The sequence below is a fragment of the Metarhizium brunneum genome, chromosome 2, assembly GCF_013426205.1.
Source record: "Metarhizium brunneum chromosome 2, complete sequence".
Classification (NCBI taxonomy): domain Eukaryota; kingdom Fungi; phylum Ascomycota; class Sordariomycetes; order Hypocreales; family Clavicipitaceae; genus Metarhizium; species Metarhizium brunneum.
Genome location: NC_089423.1, coordinates 5,355,711 through 5,379,732, shown reverse-complemented (window position 1 = coordinate 5,379,732; position 24,022 = coordinate 5,355,711). Strand labels below are relative to the sequence as shown.

The 24,022-nt window shown below is 52.5% G+C and overlaps 3 protein-coding genes across 3 annotated transcripts; 1 reads left to right on the top strand and 2 right to left on the bottom strand.

The window, feature by feature from the left end:
• Window positions 1–8,438: 8,438 nt before the first annotated feature.
• G6M90_00g045700 (uncharacterized protein) lies at window positions 8,439–11,398 on the top strand (the record flags this gene model as incomplete). The annotated part of the gene is made up of 3 exons (XM_014689211.2): window positions 8,439–9,688; window positions 9,808–10,927; window positions 10,997–11,398. The coding sequence occupies 3 exons, from the start codon at window positions 8,439–8,441 to the stop codon at window positions 11,396–11,398; spliced, it is 2,772 nt and encodes a 923-aa protein (XP_014544697.2).
• A 4,335-nt stretch (window positions 11,399–15,733) lies between these two features.
• Window positions 15,734–17,247, bottom strand: G6M90_00g045690 (uncharacterized protein; the record flags this gene model as incomplete). Its single annotated transcript, XM_014689210.2, has 2 exons — window positions 15,734–16,170; window positions 16,248–17,247. 2 exons carry the CDS (start codon window positions 17,245–17,247, stop codon window positions 15,734–15,736), a joined length of 1,437 nt encoding a protein of 478 aa, XP_014544696.2.
• A 6,313-nt stretch (window positions 17,248–23,560) lies between these two features.
• On the bottom strand, window positions 23,561–23,695 carry G6M90_00g045680 (uncharacterized protein; the record flags this gene model as incomplete). The annotated part of the gene is made up of 1 exon (XM_066130399.1): window positions 23,561–23,695. The coding sequence occupies one exon, from the start codon at window positions 23,693–23,695 to the stop codon at window positions 23,561–23,563; it is 135 nt and encodes a 44-aa protein (XP_065986331.1).
• Between the last annotated feature and the right edge of the window lie 327 nt (window positions 23,696–24,022).

Below are 24,022 nucleotides of genomic sequence, written 5' to 3'. Positions count from 1 at the left end.
GCTTCTCTATGCCATTTGGCAGTTTGTGGCTCCGAAACCGGTGGTTCTTTGTCTTGTTGATCATATGTTTGAGATGCTCAGGCCGCATGGCAAGAAGCACATCCGTTTCAACGCTGTTCGATGTAACCATTCCAACACCAGGAAGACCTCTGTTCAAAGACGGGGCGAGTGGTGTCTGATGGCTGAGGTAGTTCTATTTCGGAGAGACAACGGCCAACTTGGACTTTTGACATGCAAACTTCGATTTCGATTGAGCCACGAGCTTACTCAAACCTTGAATACAAGTTTACTCTAGCAATGGAGATGCGATCGAGCAGACCAACGGAAAACGATGGATAAACTCCAAGGTAAAATGAGGTACGCAAACTAAACCCTACGGGCCACTATCTTGCTGCAATAAGTTCAGAGTGCTTGTATGCGAATTTGCAACAAGGAATTGCCACGTGGCCGGCACAATGACACCTGTTGAACCAATTAGTAACAACGCTGTATATGTGCCTCTGGTGGTGCAGCAGGCCGCTGTTATGACTCTCGAGCGCCAAGCGTTGGAAATAGTCGGAAGAAGATTTAAAGGTACAGTTGGGCTGCTTTGCTCGTGGCAGCGTTCCCAGCCGCACTAACTGGTTTATGTCGACAGACAGAGGGCGGCGTTGCTGCACCTCAAATGAGAAGTCGTCAGCGGAATCAACTTTGTCGGGACCCTACGAAAGAGTTGAAAGCTTGAGTAAGATATCCGCAAACTGTCGATATAGCACCTCCAATTTCGGCTGGCTTATCCAGGGCGTCAACCATGTCCATTTCACGGTGAATGTATTCCATGACGATAAAGGGGCCCGATCCAAGGGAGCTTCCCCCCCTTGTCCCCGGGCTTATTACAAGCGGAACCGGTATCAGAGCTCATTCGGAATGCCCGCCGCGATGTTTGACGATGAAATTCGCAATAGCTCCATCGTGTCTGGTGCAAACAATGACTTTTTCCACTCGTCTTCGATACGCTCACTTGCCTCCCACGACGCATCGTCATGCTGCATCCGCGGTCGCATTGTAACTCAAGAGTGAAGCACTGCCTGGCCTGTACCCAAGGCTGCAATGCAAAGGAGGGAACATTGAACAGTCCTTGACTCCTTGTTGTGGTTTGCAGGTGTTCAGAGGGAGTCACATGGTCCAGCCGAGATTTGTAACACCCTATATAGAGGACTGTAGACAGGTTCATTGGATTGTATTGATCATCCTCAATCGCCTCAACGGCAGACGCGCTTGGCAGGCAGTAGCACCAACCCTGGGCAGCCAACCAATCCAGGGTGTTGATGTTCAGAGTCTCAGACGATAGAGCCTGTGATGAGCGACCAAGTATCGAAAGAAAGGCCGTCATGTTGTGATTAGCTTCGGGGTGGGCGGAATTCCATCCAGCATGAGCATACAACCTAGTACTGCTCTTTTGGAGTAATTTATATCAAAGTAAAATATCGCCGACTGGCAGCGTTACAATTGCAACCCCACGCACCGGCTCGGCTCGGCCCGCCCTAGCGCCACGGCCGGACAATCTCCCAGTTTGGCATGTACTTGTCACCAAAATGTGCAACAATCAGCTACACCACATGCAATCCCCTATTTGCGGTATTGGCTGCAGTCTGTTCGGGCTGTTTCCAGGAGGCGATAAATGCCCACTATGTGGCATCTTGCTATGTGACCTGGCGATATGCAAAACTCATGGCACCCAGCGCCCCTAGTTTCCGGCGTGACGACGTCCATACAACGAGAGGGCTTGTTCGCAACAGTTGCGCGTACCAAGGGACAGACGCTCGCTAACATATATTAGTCTCCAAGCGAGTGCTCGCCACAGGTAACTTGGACTACCATAATTGGAGTAGACGCTTCCAGAATCCTGATTAGTTGAGTCACCGCAGCTGCCACAAGCAACGAGTAAAGCAACCGACGCGATCCGCCGATATTGTCAGACCTCCCGGACTTGCAACCTTTCGAGAACCTTACTTGCGCCACGGGGGCCTGAACTTCTGGCTCAAGAGAATGCAAAGTCAACCACGCCAAGAGTGGCTGCACGCGTCGCCTCCGTGAGTACGATGTCGTGGGGAGTTGGCGCATATGGTCCACGAAGGAAACCATTCGTCAATGATGAAGACGAGAACTGGTGTAAAATGAGTGTAAATGTTGACCGTGTTGTTGTGAAACTGGAAGCAAGCTGTAAAGAGAATCGGCAATACGGCCAGAGGAGTGCACGGTATCCATGCCGACGAATTCATTGTGCCCATTCTGGGGGGGCATTGGGAGACAAAGACGGCGGATGTAATTTGCCAATACCCTTTTCATCGCGTTGTGGCCTGGTGAGGCACGTCGTTATTTGTCCCAACGTGCATGGGCAGAGATGACGGATGCGGAGGGAGGAGGCAATACCCTCTGATATAGCACATGTAACAGAAGTGATGATTTTCTTATTAGAAGTTCGTTACTGAGTACGTACCTACTTTGATCCGCATGTTCCAAGGTGTGCGGCACCGAGTGAATTTGACAACGCCACAGGCCGAGAATCCTCCTCTGATGAGGTGGTACAACTCGATCTACTCATCATATGGCAGTTAGGGAGTATCAAGTAGCCCAAATATTTGTAGTGGCTAGATTACGGTTCGTAATTTGCAGGCTGAGGCTGACAGTATGGTATGACAAAACGTTCGTCATACATTTGCAGGTTACTCAACATCCAGGCCTCTGACACGGTCGCAGTCCACTGGACTGGTCAAGAAAGACCGGCCCAATAGCTTATGCTCCTGGCTCCTGGCAAGAAAGTATGAGAAACTCAAATACCCTTGCACCGCCTCTCAGAAAGCACTGGTCCGCGACGTGGGATGTTTATCAGGCTTCATCTACCAACTTCAGCTCAGATCGCACTCCGAGGAAACCATGTCGACGAGAACGTTTGTTGCCATTTACATGCGTTTCAAAAACATATACTTCTAGTCCCGGGGTTTGGACAGCTTATGAATGCCCTGTCACATAACATGAACACGGTTCCTAACTCAGTGGTACTACATCAGTACCGGAGCACTCAGGGAAATAGCGCCGAGATGACCTCGTCACTTGAGGCGTAAAGGATCCAACGAGCGCATCCACGACGCTGGGCGCGTTCTTTCGGGAAATTCCAAAGGCAATGGTGCATAATGGGAGTGCCCTCAGAGATTCTGGCCTTGATGGCGTCTTATTTTATTCCCCTGTTATCCAACGCCATGGAAACCACATGGATATTCGATAAGAGACATGAGCAATGCCACAAGATGCATACCACATGCGTTGGCTTGGTCCAGGTCTACCTCTATATGTTCAGTGTCAGTCAGCGAGATCGACAAGACGAGGCAACGTACCATGGCCTTCTTCAGTTGCCCGGTTCCCCAGAGCTTCGCACGCCTTTTGCAGCTGCTGGATATCATGACTTTGGAGCCTTGGGCCTTTGCTTATTTTCAAGCGTTCCATTTCGACTAGCTGTTGGTGGTATTCGGTCGTCAATATCCAAAATACCATTTCAGATTCGGCTCAAGGAAGCAGTAACAATTGAAGCCGATCGACAAGAGGTAGTCGACGGAGTTGAGCTTGAAACAATGACACAATGATGAAACAAAACCCGCGCCACACATACAAACGATTTCGAGATGCCATAGTGCTTGAACTCCCGAATTGGGTGCATTCAAAGGGCCAGAACGCTCTAGAGTTTCAGAGTATTGCCTTATAGGTTTGAGCTTGGAGCATCTTTCCCTTTCGCCATGGCGTACTCTACATACCGGGAGGGAAAGGGCATTTAAACAGAGCAAATACCACGTCATGGCGCGTTAGACCAGAGTATTGTTATCTAGCGTTTACATACTGCTTGTGTCACAGACTATTATATGCGCGGCTGCAAGACTGTGCCTGATTGCGGAAACACGCATATGTACGTCGCAAAGTGTTTGATGAGATGACATGCATGTCTCCCTTTGTTTCACGCAGGGTCGTCGTGTTTCTGACGGGAGCTTGCGAGATGGCCTGGTCGGCTGATGGGGCATCGAGCCCCGTCCCATGGGCACCTTGTCGCACCTTGCGCCGGCCGTTTGCAAAACGATTGTGTCCTGCCGGTTCCTCGGAAGTAAGAACCCAGACACAGTTCAAATTTTTCCCACGCCGGTTGCGTCTGTGTGCCTGGTGCCTGGATCCAAGAGGACCAGGATGCCGGGGTAAGAGATTTAGCAAAGTGGCCGCATGGGGGAGGCATTTGAAGTTGATTGATGGTTCCAAGATCAGCGTAGGGCTCCATGTCACGATTGGACGGGCCGGCAACAGTGACAGGGGTCGGAAATGGAAGTTGCTGAGCGAGCGTTCGTTTTGAAGTCTTGGAGAGCCGAGGTGCAAGAGCATGTGGCGGGCAGAATCCAGCACCGGTCTTGTCAAGTGCTGTGAGAAGCTTACTGGAGGTCAGAACGCAAAGCAGTTGGTGTGATTGCAAAAACGCACCTTGTGAGGTTTGTTCACTTGAGTTAGTGCCCATGTGCCAATGATGTGTGTAACATATGTATGTTGGTTGAGGACGGCGCAGAAGCACAACGTTTCGTGTCAACACCGTGGAGTATCCCCACGACCTTTTCAAGTGCAACGGCATTGGAAGTGAAATAAATGCAGGCAGTTTCTCCTAGCTGGTACTTCATCCACCGGACACGGGGCAAACGAGAGCCCTTCCTCGATGAAATGCCGAGTACGGAGTACTAGTATCATTTGCACCACTCGCGGCTCAGCAGAACCAGAACCCTGAACATCGTGAGACATCTTATCGAAGGAAACTCAAGCGGAAGCGAGCCGGGACCAGTCGACTGACTCGACTGTTGCAACATGTCTCGGGCCCTGCTACACAACGACGGCCTTGCAAGGTGTTGTCTATAGGGGCTGTAGATAAGTTCCGCTACTTCTGGGTGTCTCGCCATCCTCACCGCCGCCGTGTACCAATACATCGTCACACCGCTACATGTGCCACCGTCCCTAACCAGATCCAAGGAAGAAGCGGAGGTGGAACTAAAAACTCGAGCGGGCGGGCCAAACAAAATAGTGCTCCCCAAAGCCATTCGGCAACGACCCAGAGTAATCGTTCCGGTCCGTCGAATAGCGGAAAGAGGGTGACTCGCCCTCTACTTATTTGGGGTGGTCGGAGTCGCATTGTCTTCCGCATTTTGCTGAATTGTGGTCCTCTGTCTCCTCAAAAGAGAAATGATGGTGGATCAATAAGCCCTCAACCGAGGGTTGAAACTTGACACAAGCTTGGCGTTCTAGGCCCTGGCTTAGTCATGATTTTTTGCTGGTTTTTACCTTTTTTTTTTTTTTTTGTTCGTCAGCTGTCTGAAGAGGCTGACGCTAGATGACCACGGCGCAATCACCTGTAGTCGCCAGGGTTCATGGTAGAGCAAATCGGTGCTGTCGTGAGAAGAAAAGAAAATCCAGAGACAAGCCCTGTCCGGCTGATCATCTAACGCCCGTGCAAAGAGATCTAATAATGCAGATCGATAACCGAACCAATTTCCCCAGGCGTAACGGAAGTCTAAAATGTGCTTCTTCCCGCCATGGTAATAAAATATTTTCTTTTTTTAAAAATCTCACATCCTTCCCACATTTACACGTCAATTCTGCAGCATTTTCTTCTTTCCCTTCAGCTCTCGGGGAGCAACTCGGTTGGTGACATCCAACGAATCTACCGACCGTCTCCCACACCACCCATCCGGTTATTGGCTGGTGAGACTAATAATTGGGGGCCATTGTGTATGTACGTATGTAGTACAATCGGAGGGTTTTTGGCGGGTACCTTGCAGGATGTTGCTTGCTACTGTACGGAGTAGCTTGTGATTATTCTGCTGGTGGCTGCTGGTGGCTGCTGTGGCAAGCACATGCTTACGGCAGCTTTTTTATTTTATCGTCTTCCTCTGGCCGCCTCCCTGCGATGCGAAGTGAGTAGTGTCTGTAAGCGTCTACGGACGGGAAGAGCGATGCACAAGCAACTCTAGAAATGATTCCGGACATGACGGAGTTGTCCATTTGGGACCCTTTTTGCTGGTGTAACGGCAAGATTGAAATGGGTGTTGTGCACATAAACACGGCCTGCCTGCGGTGGTAGGCTCAGTGTCTACTCATTCACGCAGGACGCAGACACACAAATATATTGAGGCCTTTTTTCCGTTCGTGGGCTGACGCCTGCATTTCCCCTCGACAATACAGGCCGAACCTACTCCGTAGAGATGGCTGCATTAGTGGGAAGACCTTGTGCGGCGGCTTGCTTCCGCGGACAGACAAATTCTTTTCTCTTCGTTAGTCTCGGCTCCACTGGTGCCAAGTTGACCTAGTCAGCTATTTAGTAAATCGATGATTCTGATGGCAACATGTGTCGGACTAACCTTGGAAGAAGAAGTGTGGAAGAGGCGTGGGCGAGGTGTGGGCGAGGTGTGGGCGAGGTGTGGACAAGAGACGTCAGGTCCGGTCAAGGTGGGGGAATCAATTCAGGTCCAGCAGTGTTAGTGCTCTGGTTAGGCTCTAAACTTGGCCACCCGGTGGCCTGTGATGTGGCGGCCAGTGGATGGCAGATGGGCCCTGGCAGCACTGAGTGGCCACATGTGGCACCATTCACGCATCGAGAAGCTCGGCGCTCAGGCACGTGCATGCCAGCAGGAACAGCGACTGCGGTCCCCAGGTTAGGTACCTAGGTACTTGGGCGGCGGTATCCGCTAGGCCCGATCTTCAGGTACCGGCAATCCGTGCGGCGGAATGCCCCACCAGTCCTCTGAAGTCACTGTCAAGCTTGGATACATGACCAGAATCAAAGCAGTCACCGAATTGCCACAAGACATATCCATCCCATCGAGTATTCATCTTTCAAAGATACATGACTCGTCATTGGTCCCAGTGGCAACATTGAATGCTTCGTTCTCCTCCCTGCCGAGTTGGTCCATTTGAGTCTTTGCTCTTTGATCCAGATCACCCGTTCATTCATTCCTCGCACTCCCAATAGTGATTAGACAACCAACCCATCTTTCCCTTTTCCCTGCCCTGGTGCAGCCCTCGTTGCTTGTTTCCCCTGCGGCCGTTGCTAGATTGAACTGTCTCAATGGCGCACCAGTCCCGTGTGCCCTTTGTGCTGCTTGCCCGAGACCCGCGTGCTTTCACTTGTAGGAAATGAATGTTAGAAACCTCGAGTCCCCGACACTCTCACACAACGACAGATTCGGGTTTTAGATAAACCCTTCCCCCCCATCCCTTTGCCTTCCCCGTCCTCTCCCCATCATATTCGCTACCCCGGACATTTTCTTTGAATCGAGACGCTCAGATAAAGAGCTTCTTGCCCTCTCTCTTTCGCCTGGAGCTCCATTGTCGCTTATACACATCACACTTGCACCCATGTACGAGCACCGCTCATCAGGCACACATACACATCCACCACGTCAACCCATCTCCGCCTGTAAGCCACGAGACCGAGTTTCTGTAAAGGGCGAGGGCAGAATATTGGTCCAGCAACCACTGCAGCTCCGCTTGCCAGCACACGAATTCGCATACTCAATCCTCCTGGTGGCCGTCAACGAATCGAGGCGGTCTACTCCGTACTGCGCAAGCCATACCGAGGACCGAGTTACCAAAGTGTCTTGCTCCCAAAGCCCCCGAATCCCCCAAAACTGCTCACCGCAAGCGATAGCAATAAGTCGCCGGCTTGCTAAGCGGGCCACTCACCGCGACACCATCGTCTCCGTTGGGCAACATTGAGCAGTCCAAGAAGGTGTCACCACGTCGCGCCTTCCCTTATTATTAACTCCGCGCATCCTGCCCTCATCCAGCCTGTTCCTCCCTCAAGGGATTTCAAACTACGCTTCCATTGTCTTCTTATTATTCCTTTTTTTTTCATCACCGTCTTTATTGCAGAGCTTGCACTAGCTCTACTGCTGCTCTCGACCTTCACATTGCCCGAAGAGAAGACGACTCGACCTTTTCTGTTCGGCAGTCTGCCTCCTGGTCCCCACACTGGCCAGATCGTGGTCACTACTCCGCGCAAACAGTACTTCACTTTATTACTGCCACACAGAATCCGGTTAAGAAAACCGTCTGTGAGGCAAACTCGCCTAATTAAGCGACATAATAAAGGGCATTTTTGAACAAAAAGACGGCAGTGACAAGAAGACATCAGGACGTGCGCATTCATTCTGGCCCACACTTGTATTTTTAGCATGTTGCCGACGAGGTTTGCCTCTGTGCGGCACAAAAGCCGCCCTTCCACCGGGCGGGCTTCCTTTCGGGATGATACCAATGTTGTTGGCTTTCGATACGAGAAGACCAAGCCCGCAGAGCCTCCGGTTCCCCTGCCGCCACCAAGGAATCCCCTGCGCTCGCCAAGCTCAGTCAGCATCGCAAGATCGAATAGGACAACGGCAACAAATATGTCGCGGTCTACCTCGAGTTCATCAGTCATTACCTCCTGCTCTGCGAGCCCTGTGGTCGTTGCACCGCCCGCCTTGGCTTTCATGCCCTTTGTTGCACCACCCACCGAACAACACCCGGCATTGCGATCGCCGTTGCCTGCCAATGCCTACGCCTATGCCTTGGGCAATCAGGATGGCAAGCGCGACTCTGGACATGCCGGGACCACCGCATCGGACAGTGTGATTCACGAGGAAGATTGCGAGGATGATTCTGGTCGCGACGAAACTGGGCAAAAACAAGAAGAACAACGTCCTTGCTCAGACAAGACGCGGGAGCTAGGGCGCGACGGCGCCGTACCTGAAGCAGCCAAACACATCGAAAGTAGGCCCGAGGGCCGAGCGTTGGTGGTGGAGGTGCAAACTGACAGGGCTTCGGCTGCCGGGGCGGCATTGCCAGGATCACCTGCATCAACCACCGCAAACTCTCCCTCATTGCCACAGGCAGACAAGAGTTCGCGGGTTTTTAAGCAGCCAATCTCCCCACGAAAGCTCATCAAGAAGCGCAGCCTTCGCCACTCCGGGCACAAAGGCAGAAGGTCGAGCGAGTCGTCCGAAAGGGCCAAAGAAGAGCCGCCAATGGAGACGGACCCGGAGCCTCTGGTGCGGGGCTCAATGGCGACCCCAGCCTCCCCCATGCACAAACCCGGCCAAAATCGAGACGCCTCTCTGCAAAGTGTCCTCATCCCGCCGGGAGGTCTTGATGGAGCTTCCAACAGCATCTCGTCAGCTACTACCGACTTGGACGCCGAGTTTGCTCCTCTTGCGATTTCGATCCCGACCGACAACTTTCTCGATGATGCCTTCATGACTGGCTTCTCCTTCTCGAAACGCGGCAGTTTAATGTTTGGTGGCAAACGCGCAGCAGCCGTCGACAACGGCGGCGGCGCAATGGATTTGTCACCATCCACGACGGCCCCGGCGAACAATCACAACCGCGACCAGGCAGAAATGGCTCCTCCATCGATCGACCAGACCATGTCCGGCGACGCCAGTAACGAGCGAAACAGCTCAAGCTTCAGCACCGCCATGGCGCAACCTGTCCCCGACATTCGTATCCTCTCCCCCGATGTCGAAAAAGAATCTCAAAAGGTGAGATCTCTCTACCAAACCGACGATGCCATCAACTGGGAAGATGGCGCCAGGTTCTCCTTTTGCGAGCACTTGGAGCCTACTCCCGAAGTTCCTGCAGAGGAGGACTCCCACGACCCGTATGCTGTCCTTTGGCTATCCCCCTCCTCCCCCTCTTGAACAGAAAAGGGGGGAGTCTCACATCTTCATGGCCCCAGATTAAGCTAACGCTGCTTTGCAAAATTTTTTTGAAATATAGCGACCTCGTCCCTATCGCGAACCTTGGGCTGGCTTCCGCCGGGCCAAGGTCTGTAAGCTCCTTTTCCCACTATCCCGATAAAACACGGCGCGAAACAGAGTTGGCTGGTGGTCTGGAAGACTGGGACGACATTGACGGCGCGGATGTGGACCGATATGGCTTCATCGCACCCAAACGACCTTCTTCAAGAGTCGGCACACCGACTGAACTCAAATCGGCGCAATTTTCTCCTAGAAGGCGAAATGTGCTACTCAAAAGGGACTCCGTCGGTTTGTCGTCTTCGCTTGGTGGCAGAACACCCAGCAGAAAGGTTTCGGCGCGGTCTCTCAACACAGTCCACTCGGGAGCGTCGGTTACGTCCCTGCGGTCGCTGCGGTCCTCGCGATCCGTCATGCGCCAAGCGAGTAATCTTTTGCCCCAAAACCGGAACCGACGATGGATGGACGAAGCAGGCGACATGTTGACGGTTTCGCCGACGCTGCAAGACAGAGCGGAGGAGGCGCAGGTGGAAAAGATCTCCGAGGGACTCAAACGAAAGGAGTGGGAGCGGTCTGAGAAGTGGCGTAAGATGGCCAGGGTTGTTAAACAAGGCCCCGATGGCCAGGGCATGGAATTTGAATTCGACGTAAAGAACTCCAAGCTCATTGAACGAACATGGAAAGGCATCCCGGATCGATGGCGCGGTGCGGCCTGGTGGTCGTTTCTCGCCGCGGCAGCCAAGGAGCACAATGCGCCTTCCTCCGAATTCATCATAAACTCATTTCACAACTTGCAGCAAAGGAGCTCCCCCGATGATGTGCAGATCGACTTGGACGTCCCCCGAACGATCAACATGCACATCATGTTTCGCCGGAGGTACCGCGGAGGCCAAAGGCTGCTGTTCAGAGTACTTCATGCGCTTTCGATATACTTTCCGGAGACGGGCTATGTCCAGGGCATGGCTTCACTGGCCGCCACGTTACTGTGCTACTTTGACGAGGAAAAGTGTTTCGTGATGTTGGTACGGATGTGGTCGCTGAGAGGCTTGGATAGACTCTACCGTCCTGGGTTTGAAGGCCTCATGACTGCTCTTCGTGAGTTTGACGGAACCTGGCTCGCCAAGCCTGTTGCGGAAAAACTTGTACGCACCTTCCCCCCAGACATTGATTCATATGCATGCATCAAACGGCATGGACTAACGGTTGCATAGACGGAGCTGGACATTGACTCTACCGCGTATGGGACGAGGTGGTACCTGACGCTGTTCAACCTGTCTATTCCCTTTGGCGCTCAGTTGCGTGTGTGGGATGTGTTTCTTTTGTTGGGAGATGGCGTCGAGGAGTCTTCGCCGAGCTCATCAGCGAGATCGACAGCAACACCACGGTCAACAATGGAGAAGAATAGCGAGGCGCCGGCACAGGCAAGCGGGCTCGATATCTTGCACGCGACCAGCGCAGCTTTGATCCAAGCACTAAGAGAGGTGCTCTTGGACTCTGATTTTGAAAATGCCATGAAGGCATTAACATCGTGGATACCCATCAAAGATGAGGACTTGTTGATGAAGGTGGCCAAGGCGGAGTGGAAGACGCACCAGGGCAAGAAGAAGACCTAGCAAGCATGCTTGCCTTTTTGGTCTCTGTGACTACTTGTCCTTTGCCATGACTTTTGCTCTCCCCACAACACACCCTCGTCGGCCCTCTTTTTCTTTTTCTTTCTTTTTTTTAAACTTGGTCTTTACTTCATCTTGTCTTTTTTTTTTCTATTATCTTCGGCTTCTCTCTTTCTCCCTTTCCTGTCTAGTGTTTGGTCAGCGATATACCCCACCACGATGGTTTCAGTTATCCTAGATTTGTTCTCAACCATTCATACTTGTTGCCCTGTTTCATTATATTACATCTTCATTGTTATTATATCGATACCCTTCGTCAACGGCCACATTGGCCCATTCATGCCGCAACTCGGCATCGTTTGTTTCCTTTGTCTACGGGTGAGGCTGGGATGGCAGAAAAATTATCGGACGAACAGCACGCGGGGTACATGATGGGTGGCAACGCGATGGCTTCATGTTATATTTTTCACGGGGATGGGAGTCACGGTGAATGGTTTATTATACCCCGGGATATGGTTACTCTGTACATTTTGGCCTGGCAAGTAGGAGGCACAAGTAATCATAATGGTATCATATTGCGTCTTCACTGCATTGGTGCTCGTGTCTCTGGCCATGCATATCTGCAATCGGTATTTTGTGCTTGAACTAGAAGCACTAAGCACCTATCTATCACTTGTATTTTGCGCTTTGCGATTTCCCTAGTCTTTGCAGCCCATGACGGTCTAGACTAGGACTGCTGGCTATTTGATTCTTCAACTCATATTCTTACTTTATGTATACTTGATATTACATCAGTGCTCATACCCTATAGTGATTTCCAGTGTGCGCACCTCCATTTGTATCTGCAACCGGTATATCCATGCTCGCACTGGCAAATGCCAATTGCTCAAAAGGGGCATCCAAAAACAACACCTCAGCACTTGAAGTCGTCAGCCACGCCCACCCGAAGCAACAGCGCTCCCCCACCTCACGATCATTCCTGGGGTCGCCCATCCACCAGTGACCACCGTCCCGTGGCCACGGCATCATTACCCTACAGCCGCTCTCCTCTCGACCATAAAAGGCAAGCCAACTACCAGCCCAACAACCCCGGCTCCGTCCCCAGGAAACCCGTACGGACATTCATCCATCTAATTAATCTCTCTTATCAATCCCACGGTACTAGCCCAGCGTCGCATCCAATTTCCTGCGCGCCAACGGTCCCAACGTGTAAGCATAACGGCAGTTGGGCGCTCCCAAACTATTCACCCGTCCGGCACTGGTAATTAATCCCGGGGGCTATATTTAGCAGGCACCCCCCAGGCGCAAATCAGATGCCAAGAGCGCACTCATATTGCCTGGTGACCGGGGGCCCTGCAGGAAAAGCATGGTGTCTCAATTCGGAATGTTGTTTTTTCTTTTGGCGGGCGGGAACGGAGGGCTGTATGTATGTATGTCCTAGGACTATTTGCAACACGACGTTAAATGACACCCACTGGAGAAAAGTAAAAAAGAAAAGGGAAATTGAACTCGAGGTATTAATAGAACACAGCATGGGGAAGCGAGACAACGGGACGGGGACAGACAAGACAACCTCGTGGCGGGGACTGTTGGCCACGTCTAGCCGCAAGGGCTGGCTGCTTGATACATCACAATCGGCACGGGCGTTCCCTGTTGGTTTATACCAGTATGTCCGGCTCTACCGGCCGGGCTGTAGCCTGGCTGACGGACGTGACAGTTGGGCTTCAATTTTATAAATTGCAGGGGTGCGGGGGAAAGAGGGAATAACCAACAATTTCAATTGCGACAATGGTGTGGTGTTGAGCATGGAGAAAAAAAAAAAGCGCTCATCGGTTCAACACACCAAACTGGCTGGGTACCCCCGTTTCCATGGGCAAACAAAGTTGACAAACAACCAGACCGCATAGCATGACAGCATTGGAGGCTTGGAACACGCCCCCCCTCCCCTTCCCTGGCGCCAACATGAACCAGATACCACCAGACTGTCTGGTGCTGCCTCGTCCTCCACTCTGGCAATTGCGGGATTTGGAACATGGCTAAAATAAGCAACACGACCAGCACCCACGGCCCCAGAAAAGAAGAAAATAAAACAACCCGCCTGGCCAGTTTCTCACCACCCCTCCCCGCCTGGTTCGTTGCTGCCGCACCTCTTGTTTTTCCCGAATCCGTCCACCGGACGAGCCAATCAGCCAATCAGGTTTCCTCCAAGGTCGGCCTGCCGTCCAAAAGCGGATAAAATGGACGTACCCGAAGCAACGATAGACTCGGGCCACCATATCTACTGGCAAAAGTCGGTCGACTTGGCTGGCTCGGGGGCCTGAGACTCTTGATCCTTGTGGGATAGTGAGTGATACTACATAAGCTCCTGTCTCCCAGTTAGTCTATCCATGGCTCATCTGAAGAGCTTGGAACAGGGCATTTGAGTAGTCGTTTCAATTGCTGCCGGGTCGTGTTGGTGTCTAGCTTTGTCGGGAAGCTGTTGTCGTCGTCGTCGTCGTGGTAATGCTTCTTTTTCTCTCGTACGGGAGGCATTGTTTTGCTTCCTCCCCCGGCTCGAGTTTACCGACCGATATCTGGGATTGGGAGCCTGGATTGGGAACCTGGATTTTGGGCCTGCACATTCCTGTGCATGTGTACATACACCACTGTGCATGCACACCTGGCCGAATCTTGATTCCCTGTTGTTTCGTGGTCCCTGGGCCCAAGTGGGAGGCTTGCCGGGATTGGCGCACGTCTTCAACTTGCATACAGCAGCGTCCGTGTGTGGTCAACCGGCCGGGTACTGGTACTCCGTGTGCAGTCTGTCGCTCGTCGGCCACGACGGACCAGACACGTCAGCCGTAATAATGCAGCAGAATTGTGTCAAAATATGTCGGCCAGGTGTTGCAGTACGCGCCTACTGCCGGGCATGGCATTGCGCAGAGTACCTAGGTAGTAGCCTCCGGCGTCATCAGGGAGCCTCCCAGACAGCCTCCCCCAGTGGCACACGTAGGCGCGCATACATATTCACACGTCTGGACTGTCGATGCCGCCGTCCTTGTCGTCGGCGGTGGATGCTGGCGGTTGGGACTTTGATGCCCTTGATCCGTATTCTGATTAGCCCCAAACAGTGGCCGTCTCCGCGTCATACGCTGGCTTTCTCTGCCTTCGTCGATTCGATGCTCCGTCTACACTACTGGCCGCTCAAATCAGATCTTAATTTCTCTTGGTCGCACAACGCATGCACCCAACGTCTGCTGAATTTCGACTCGTTGCCGGGTTGGTCCTGTTTGTCTCGTTCGACTCTGCACTCTGTCGTCAGTGTGTTGTCAGTCAATACTGTTGGGAGCTGAAGTGCAGAACAGACCAATTCAATCCAATTCAAATCAACATCCCCGTCCGCACCCCTGCAGTGTGACAACCCCCCATGCGCCTTCATATTGCAGGACTGTTACCAGACCCTCGTCCCTCCCAAAACAGCCCACATTGTCCATGTTGAGAACGCCCATCAAAGAACTGGTAATCCAGCATGCAAGCTGCGCAGCTCGGCATCAGTTTCGTGCATATGGCTGAGGCCACTCTCATAGATAACCCCCTACACCGAGCAAGCCAATACACGCCCAAGTTCGCAACAGCGCTCCAGAGACAATCAATCCAGATTGATCATGATGTACATATATATGATGATGGTTTTGCCAAGTATATTTGTTCGTTACCGGACTTGCTAGCAGTCCTTCGTTATGATGCATATCCCCAAAATATCACTCAAAAAAAAAAAAGCCCATCTACTCCAAAAATAAATGCTCTCCAAAAAAAAAAAAAAAATGAAAAAAGAGAGGGGCGTTGTTGCAAATGCCGCAAAGTTCCTGACTGACACATACATATACATGAATACAAATGCAAACATGTTTTGATGGCAGACAACCCCCTCGCTCCAAGCCTTGTAACTGACAAAAACCTGCACAATGACACGCCTGGTGCTGTGATTCCCAGGAACTTACAAAAATCTAGTGGCGGCGCCATGGCCATAGCCAGTCTCCAGATCCACAAAGGGGAGAAAAGAAAGGAAAGAGAAAAGAAAAAAAGCCTTCCCCGCAAATAAACACAAAAATCAACAAGAATTGTAGTAGTTGTGAACTTGAAAAAACAAACATCTGCATGATTTTTGTTTTCTGTCCCGCATGTCCCAGTTTCAAGAGCAATGGCAAGACAAAGTAAACATATGTTCGTGCTGTCGTCGCATGTACCCAATATACGCCGATGAGAAACCATCATCCATCTCCTAAAAAAGCGTTTCTTCCCCGGCTGGCGGTATTTTCATGAAATGAAATCGTATAGAAAAAAAAAGCCATTTCGCTATTAGCTCTGCTCAGAAGTCCTTGGTGGTGTTCTCTCGCGAGGCATCCCTTCTTCCTCGCGGCGCCGAGGCATGGGCCTCTCAGGCTCATGGGTCGGGTTAAATTGCGATCGTGAAGGCTCGTGTGTAAGCAACGTAGACACCGAATGCTTGCTGGAGTCCCCCCCATATCTCTCTTGAGAAAATTCTGGATGCCCATCTCGAGGTGGCGATACGGATCTCGGGCCACGTTCTGGGTCCTCCGAATGATGGTGATGATGATGGCTCGAGGGTCGATACCACGGCACATCACTCCTTTGACGTTTGTGGCCCCCTTTTCGACCCGGCGGAGGGTTCGACAAGCTGCTCTGTATAAATGGAGGCGGAGATCGGAGTCGCTGCTCGCCCGGCGTTCCTGATAGCTGTGGCCCCGTAGCCTTGCGTTTTTTGCTAGACTCTCCTGTCATGACGGAACCAAACAAAAAACACAAATGTTAGTTTACAGCGAGTCTCGCTTTCTCTTGGTTTTAGACGCACCAGACGGAGTTCCCGGTCTGTTGGAGCTTCCGCTCCCTGATTGCGTCGCAGGTGGCTGCCAATGATGAAAGTACAACCCTGGGCTCGACTCCTGTGGTGCCGGCTGTGTATGCATATGGGTCTGGGAGCCATACGGCGATACACCTGCGCCGCCGGGCTGGCTAGGCTGGGACGGATTCCCCCCAGCAGGTATACTTGATCGGCCTACAACTCCGCTCACTGTCTGCCCACGGGGTCTCGTAGGCGATCCAGGATAGGGACCGTAGGCTCCGGGGCCTGGAGGAGGTGCTGCACCTGGTCCGGGATATTGGCCCTGAGAAGCACCTTCTCTCTGGTGTGGATCGGGAGAATGCTGCCTCTGGGGCGGCAAAAGCTGCAACGGCTGACTCTGCACGGGCGAGAGAAACTGTTGAGCCCATTCTACCGCTGTTTGTGGCAATGTTCCGCCCGCGGCCATGCCAGCAAATACCAAGGGTATCATGGGTGGAGGGATGCCGCCTCGGAGGGAATCTCGCAGCATGTCCATTTCCACTCGTCGTTGCTCCAGCCGAAGACCCTCTTGCCTGGTTTTCTCCTCTTCTTGCTTAGTTTTCTCTTCCTCCGTTTTAGCCTGCAACCACGTTCTCATGGATTCCTCAGATCCGTGCCATTGCCCGGGGGGAGGTGGTAATGAGGTCCACGGCTGCGCTTGAGGGCCGCCTTGGCCAGCAGACAGAGGTGGCGGCGGCGGTTGTTGATGCCCGTGATGTTGAGGTGGTACGGCAGCTGATGGAGGAGCTTGCTGAGGAGGAAGTGCCATGGCCGCTGGAGGCGGCAGCCCACGGTGAGGTGCCGACATTGCTTGGCTACTCGGACTGTGGCTGCGAGAAACGACCTGATGATGTTTGTACGCGGCCTCCGAGTAACTCAGAGGCGGAGAAGGTCGAGATGTTGAGGGCGGAGTTGGCAAATCATGAACGGACCTATAGCCGTACGCGGGTGGCTGCTTCACAGTAAGCATCGTCGCTTATAACGACTATAGAAATGCCAAGAAACGTTGTGGAAGCATGGGCGTGCAAGCACGCTTCAAGAAACGAGCGGGCGATGGGTGGATGTATATAATTGGCGAGGAGGCGGAGGGTGATGGTGGTGGTGACAATGATGATAATGGATGTTATTTCCAGCTTGGGTAAAGATTATTGAAGGAGAGACAAGAAACCAAAATAAAAAAAGGTATTTGACTTGGGAAAAGGGGGCAAGAGGGAGCGAGGAATCTGGATAAGATGGAAAAGAAGTAGAAAGAGGTGAAGGCAGGAGGCGTACAGAAGTGGATATCGAGACTTTAAGCCAAAGTCTCGGGGCCCTAGCACTCAACACAAACACGCCAACACACATGAGCTAGAAAAGAATGCAGCCGGACGCAAGCTAGAGGTGTCGCCCAGCGCGAGGTCGGTCGAGGTCGAGGACAGCAACGGCCGAAGAGTGGGGGGGCAGAACATTGAACGTATGGGTCGGTGGACTAGGCGGGCCAACCTCATTAGGACATGGCTGAGGTTGAGTTGAAAGGTGGATGTGTGATGCGAGGAGAGCTGCCAGGTTCCCTTGGAAAAGAGTCTTCGTCTAACTAGGGGTGGCCTTATTCGGTATCTGGAGCAGTCTGCCCTCTGCGGCGCTGCCTGGATCGGGTCGACGAGGCACACGAGTACTCCGTGCACCAGCGAGGGCGACGGGGTGACGACGCGAGAGGCGCCCAAAGGGGACGAGGGCGAAAAAGACAGGCAATGGAAAGCCGGGTAGCCGGGGCGGACAGCGGACAGCGGATAGCGGACACACCAGACGGTCCTGGAGAGCTGGAGTGGAGAAGTCAACCGGTGTCTGCGAAGCTGGCAAAGCCTAGCGGCCCAGGCGAGAAGACAAAGCTGGGGGGGTTGTTGTTGTTGTTGCAGGGCAGAGGGGTGTGTGCTGTGTGTGTATGTAGTTATTGTTCTACCTGGGCAGACGGCGTGCAACAGGGTGGTGTATGGTGGGTGTGGCGTTGGACCGGGGGGCCAGATGGCAAAAGAGAGCTTGAGGCGAGGCGAGGCGCCCCGAAGCAAAATAGGATCAATTGACGTGCACACGGGGAACCAAGTGCTGAGGGCGCATGTACATACGAGGAATCGCTGCGCGTGTTATGTGTACAATAACAAAGAACGAATCAGCTTTGATTTGAGGCTGTGGATGGTGGAAGCTCTCCCGCAAAAAAAAGAAAGAAAGAAAGACGACGACGACGACGACGACGAAGGAGAAGAAGAAGAAGAAGAAGAATCTCGGCGTCAAAATACAATGCAACTAACACAAACAACGAGAGTTGGTAGCCCTCTAGTTGGGAAAGGACAGGGGGGCGGAGAAAAAAGGAAAAAAATCGATCCTTCTTGGCCCAGAAAGGACGTCTGGAAACGAGGATTTTCCACGTCGGACTAACAAAGGGGGCAAACAATGGGCAGAACGAGCGAACAGCTTTTTAGCAAGTTGCGTCGAATGGTTAGCCAGAGTCGTGTATAAGCAAACGGAGAGGCTATGGGATTGGGCGACGGAGCTTTGGACAGCTATGTACTGCGCACGTATCGGTATTCAATGTTGGGGACAGCGGGACGGAGACCCAGTATCAACTTTTGGATGGGCGAGCTTGGCTGGGCTGAGATGCAACGGGGATCGATGGCACACAGGCTTGGGTTGTGGTCCTTGGTCCTTGATGCTTGGGCGTCAAGGCCCAAGACGAATCGACGAGATGAAGAGGGGGGAAAGGGAAGGAATAGGCACGATTGACGGGGGGCGACGGGGATCCAGTCTGTAGCTAACGCGAGAGCAAGGCCAAAAGGAAATGAAATGGAGCACCAGGGCCAGAGGACGTAGCTGGGAGCTCGAGTACTCGAAATAAAAAAAGGAAGAGGTTGACTGGAATTACAAGGGGAAAGAAATCAAGACGCGGATGGTAGTGAATACGAAGAGGGAAAGAGCAGCGAGGGGCGTCACGTACAGCAAACATTTGAGCGAGTTTGGACTGGAAATGGCCCCCCTCTTGTCTCTGGCATCGACAGTACCGACATTGGCATCGGCATCGGCATCGGTATCGACGCCGACTGCGGCGCTGACGGTTACGATTCTGGCGTCTTTGCAAGCAGGGCTCAAACGTCAAGTGCTTGGTCTCAGCTGTCCCAGGAGGTGTTTACTGGATGGGAGCGAATGGCCATTGAAAAGCGACTAAAAGAAGCTGCAGCACACGGCTCCGTGGGTCACGAATGTGGACTATCACGGCCATAACTGCAGCAGACGGTGGTATTTTAACAGACCCAGAGAGGTGGCATCATATGTGAGGTACATACAAAATCTTCTTCAAATTATCAGGACAAGAGTCATCAAGACGCTTGAACCATGAGACCCGGTATGCTTGGAACTTGGTCTTGGTGTGTCGTGCAACCGCAGGGTTCCAGCTCGAGCTTCCAGCCATCTGCTCCCACGTCCCTGCGGCGTTTGTAATACATGAATGGATTGGGACACGGCAGCAAAAAGCTGGCTTGCTTCAGATGTCGCGCTTGACCTCACCGGGTTGATCCGTGCTCCCTACTTAGCAGGTATGGTATGGACACACTCAGTTTTGTCCTCCAGTGCTGTCTCTTGAGCCTTGCCCCCCCGTCCGGCAATGTTGTATGTATGTATCGTACGCTTGGGTTCGCCTCTGCATGCTTCGGCATTGATCATTGGTCTCTGTGCCAGACACAGCCTGACTAGCATCGAGGTCCGCCGTGGGCTTCGTTCTGGGATTGGGATTGAGTGGCATCGAGCCTGGGTTTTGGTTGCTGTCTCATGTATTGCTTCCTTGTTGTATAAGCATATTGGATTATGGAGGGGACAGACAAGTAAAATCCCTTTGGTCGTGTGCGTGCTCCAGTCGTTCGTCTGTGTCATGGAGCTTCATTGACAGCCAGGGGATCGATGGAGGAGCCAACAATGCATGAGACCCAATAAACTGCTCGGTAGAAGCATCTGTATGTATGTATGGCTCCTGGACAAGCTCCATGATATCTCGGGTCGCATTTTGGTCCTGACCAGCCCTGCTGCTATGTTAGCGTCCGGCATGTTTCCAGTGGAAGAAAGCCCCTACCATGCAGGAGTGTTCAACGGCGCAGTGCAAGGGCTTTAGCGCCATCTTGCCATGCGGGTAGTGACCTAGGATACCGTACGAGAAGAGTCGAAATTTTTGCTAGACCTGGCAACGGCAGGCAGGCCATGTTGGTCTAAATTTAAGCCGGCACCCAAATCCCTGCTGTTCACGTACCAGAGACGGGAGAATAACGGATTGAGCATTCGCACTCGTGGCCGACCTCCATTGTTCGACCCGCCAACCCAACCAGTTAGCTTAGCCATTCGGCTGTCTGCCCGAGAACGGGTACTCTGACGGCACCGCAGGTCACATGTTGCAGTGGGCGTCGGTGCGGCAGGAGCCAACTTGGAAGGTGCGGCTGTCTCGACTCGTCCTTGTCTACTATACTTGGATGCTTGCTTCACACTTGAAGCATCAACGACCCAGGTTCTTCTCCATCATCCGCCGCTGGCATCCTGTTGTCTCCTCGATACTCTCCCCAACCCCATGCCAAGGCAAGCACCTACAACATCCACTCACACTGGCACAGATGTCATATTGCGGTCATGTTGGGGCCATGCAGAGAGGTCTCAACCAACCCCCTCCCCCCCAATCGCCCGATTTGCGGCAAAAAACATCACAACGGCATCTATACAGGACTCGCCTATCCAGCTCGTATTCCCATCTCCACATGTTCAATTGCAGTCGATATATCCACTCACAGCAACTGACGTGCACGGAAACGTGCCAACACATCAGGTTGAGGCAGCTTCTTTTCTTACAATTTACATTTACTCAATATTTTCCCCGTCTGGCCCCTGCACCTGCTACCGGTTCGAGGCAAAAGAAAGAAAGGAAAAAAAGCGCCGCCTCGGCACCTGGCCCTCTGTCGCCACTATTACTACTGCCAAGCACCTTGCACCGATGACGGCGGGGGTCAAAAGCCTGGAAGGGAAACCCTGGTAAACCAAGCCTGGGCCCTGCCAGGGAACAAGCAAGCCGTGAGGAGATTAGTCGTTGATAAAGATGGCCCACAGACATCGTTTATGTAAACGCTGACCGTCTTGCCCAGAGACGACCGTGGCTGACGACGCAGGTGTCATGGCATGGCATGCATGGCCCATCTGGGTTTCCCATGTGCTTGGCGAACTCGGTGGCTGCACGCCCGGAGTCGAGCGTTGACGATGTGCCTCACGGACACCTGCGTCACTTGTGTCGGAGACAAACAATCCACTCCGCGTTTAATATTTACCGTCGCCATCGACGTACGCGCCACCTTGAGGCGTGTGCCTTTTGCAGCAATATTTAGTGGATCTTGTACATGTTGCGTTGTGGTGGCTTCTTTCGGGTGCGTATCCATTATGCCCGTCGATGTTGGCGCACCAGATAGTGCCGCCATGATGACAAAAGTACACATTTTCCCGCCTCTCCAACTTACCGGCAGTGTGGCACCGTACAATTTAGTGCAGCATTGGCACAAAGGATCCTGCCATTATCAGCTATTCCGTCCTATATTAAGCCAACCTGCGCGCCATCCAAACATGGTGGTTCTCCTGCTGCCAGTCTGGTAAAACCAATATCTTCCGACAGTTCCATCAGTGGCAGAAGTGGCAAAGAACCTACAAAGAAATGGCGGTCTAAAGCAGTCTGTTCTTGGCTCTCGATCGTGGTCGTGGCAACAAAACCGTCTGGCGTACACTCGGTGCTGCACCATTCATAAAGTCAAGGTCCCCAAGAGGGCCATCATCCACAACAAAGCAGGATCGTATCTCAGGCCAACCACCTCCATTCGTCCGCCCGCAGTGCTCTGGACTGCATTGGAACCCGTAGTTGCATATCCTACCGTCGGTAATTGGTTGTGCTCAAGAACAACTATCTTGTCTGAGCTTTTGCCGTGTCAAACAGACGAGCCACTCGACGCATCCCTTCTCGGATGGCAAGCACTTGTTTGCAAACCAGATGCAGAACACGTCCGGAACTAGATTGGCGCAAATTTTATTGCCTTTTTGCCTAGTACGCACATGTATTCCCTTCAGAACGAAGTTGGGATTGATTCATGCTCATTCAATCATGGCCACAGCCAGCCCGTGCCGCGTCGCAACTCTCTCAAACGCGCGCAAGGTGGGTGGCTTGTTATACATAATCTGGGTTGTATCCAACGAGACTTCAACTCAAGGTCATGAGGGCAAAATTGGGCGCGATTTCAGAAGTGCCGTACTGATCTTCCTCACCTCTGTGGGACAAGCACATGGGTCGTGCATGACCCGTCGATAACGACACCATTTTCTCAATGCTAAACCAAATCTTTGACACTTGCATATACGACTTTGGAGACTCAGCAGTAAAAGAAATTTACTAAATCAGCAGAACAAGCCACCAGTCCGTCTGGCATGAGGCGCCGCTCGCCTCCGGAGCTCCGGGCTTGTCTCGCCTTGGCCATCTTAACACCGGGCGGGTTCATTGTCACCGCTCCGGGAAGTGGTGTCTCAATTTGGACGAGATACATATCCTCCGGTTTGTTTCACAGCATTAATTATACTCTGGTACTAGTAACCCACCCGTTCTAACCGCTGTTACACGACATGAGCACCATTCCCGATGGATTGGGGCTTATCATCCGCACAGCGACATACGAAGTCCGCACAACATGCAGCTATCCTCGGTGTTTGTGAATCGCACGGCAAGATATGTGACCATCTTAAAATAGATCCACATTATGTTGAGCACCCGGGTCATCCCAGCTCTTATTTGCCATGAACTATTTCGGAGTCCTTGGAATTCACAAGTCATAGTATCCAAATCGGTACACGGGAACCCATCTCCCACACGATATACAGGCCAATCCGCGGCTGTTGACAAAGCCGCTCCGGTTTAGCACATCTGTCATGCCTCTTCTGACAAGTCCTTGCTACTATTCTGTTTCTCTAGGGGAACACGTTGTCATGTTGCACGGAAGGCGAATATTATTAGCGGGAGCACCGACCAAAGTAAGACATTTCGCGTGGGTGGGCCAAGCTATCCGTGAAACTGTGTCCCATTTGAGGCTAGCTCAACATGGGTGAGGTAGGGATCGAAGCTTCCTGGGCCGCTGTCCCCTGTCGGGGGCGAGCCGTTTATGAAACACCCCGCCCTCGATAGAATGGGGGTCCTGTTTTAAAACCTCGAACTAATGGTCCGTACGGAGTAGTACGTACCAGTCTCTCAAGTTAACCTACGTGAACCCAAGAATGAGAACAGTCCATCTCCTCAAGGACATGAACTCGGCCATGGCGGCGGTGTGAAGTTGCGGCATGCTGACGAGCCACAGGTTTTCATTCTTCTTGTTGACCTCATTGACTGTCGACATACTACTACTAGTCAATTGGACCCCCTTCGAGTGTTTGGAGCCACGCCGCATGGGTCGTGTCTTGCCCTTTTGCCCACTCGTTTGGCTTCTTCAGGAGATAAGCCAGCCCAGGCAGTTCTGATGCAGACGCTCCTTTGCTCAGCTCCCAAGCGAAGGGGGAGAGTGCCGCCCTTGCGTTGACAAGAATTCCAGAAGCATACCCAACAGCCATTGTTTATTGTACGAATGTGCCGAGTACTGCCAGTAACACAGCGCACTCAACAAAGCGACCCAAGGTCCGGGCCGCCGCATTGGCTGTACAGGGTCGTTTGCAGTCTCCAGGTGCAA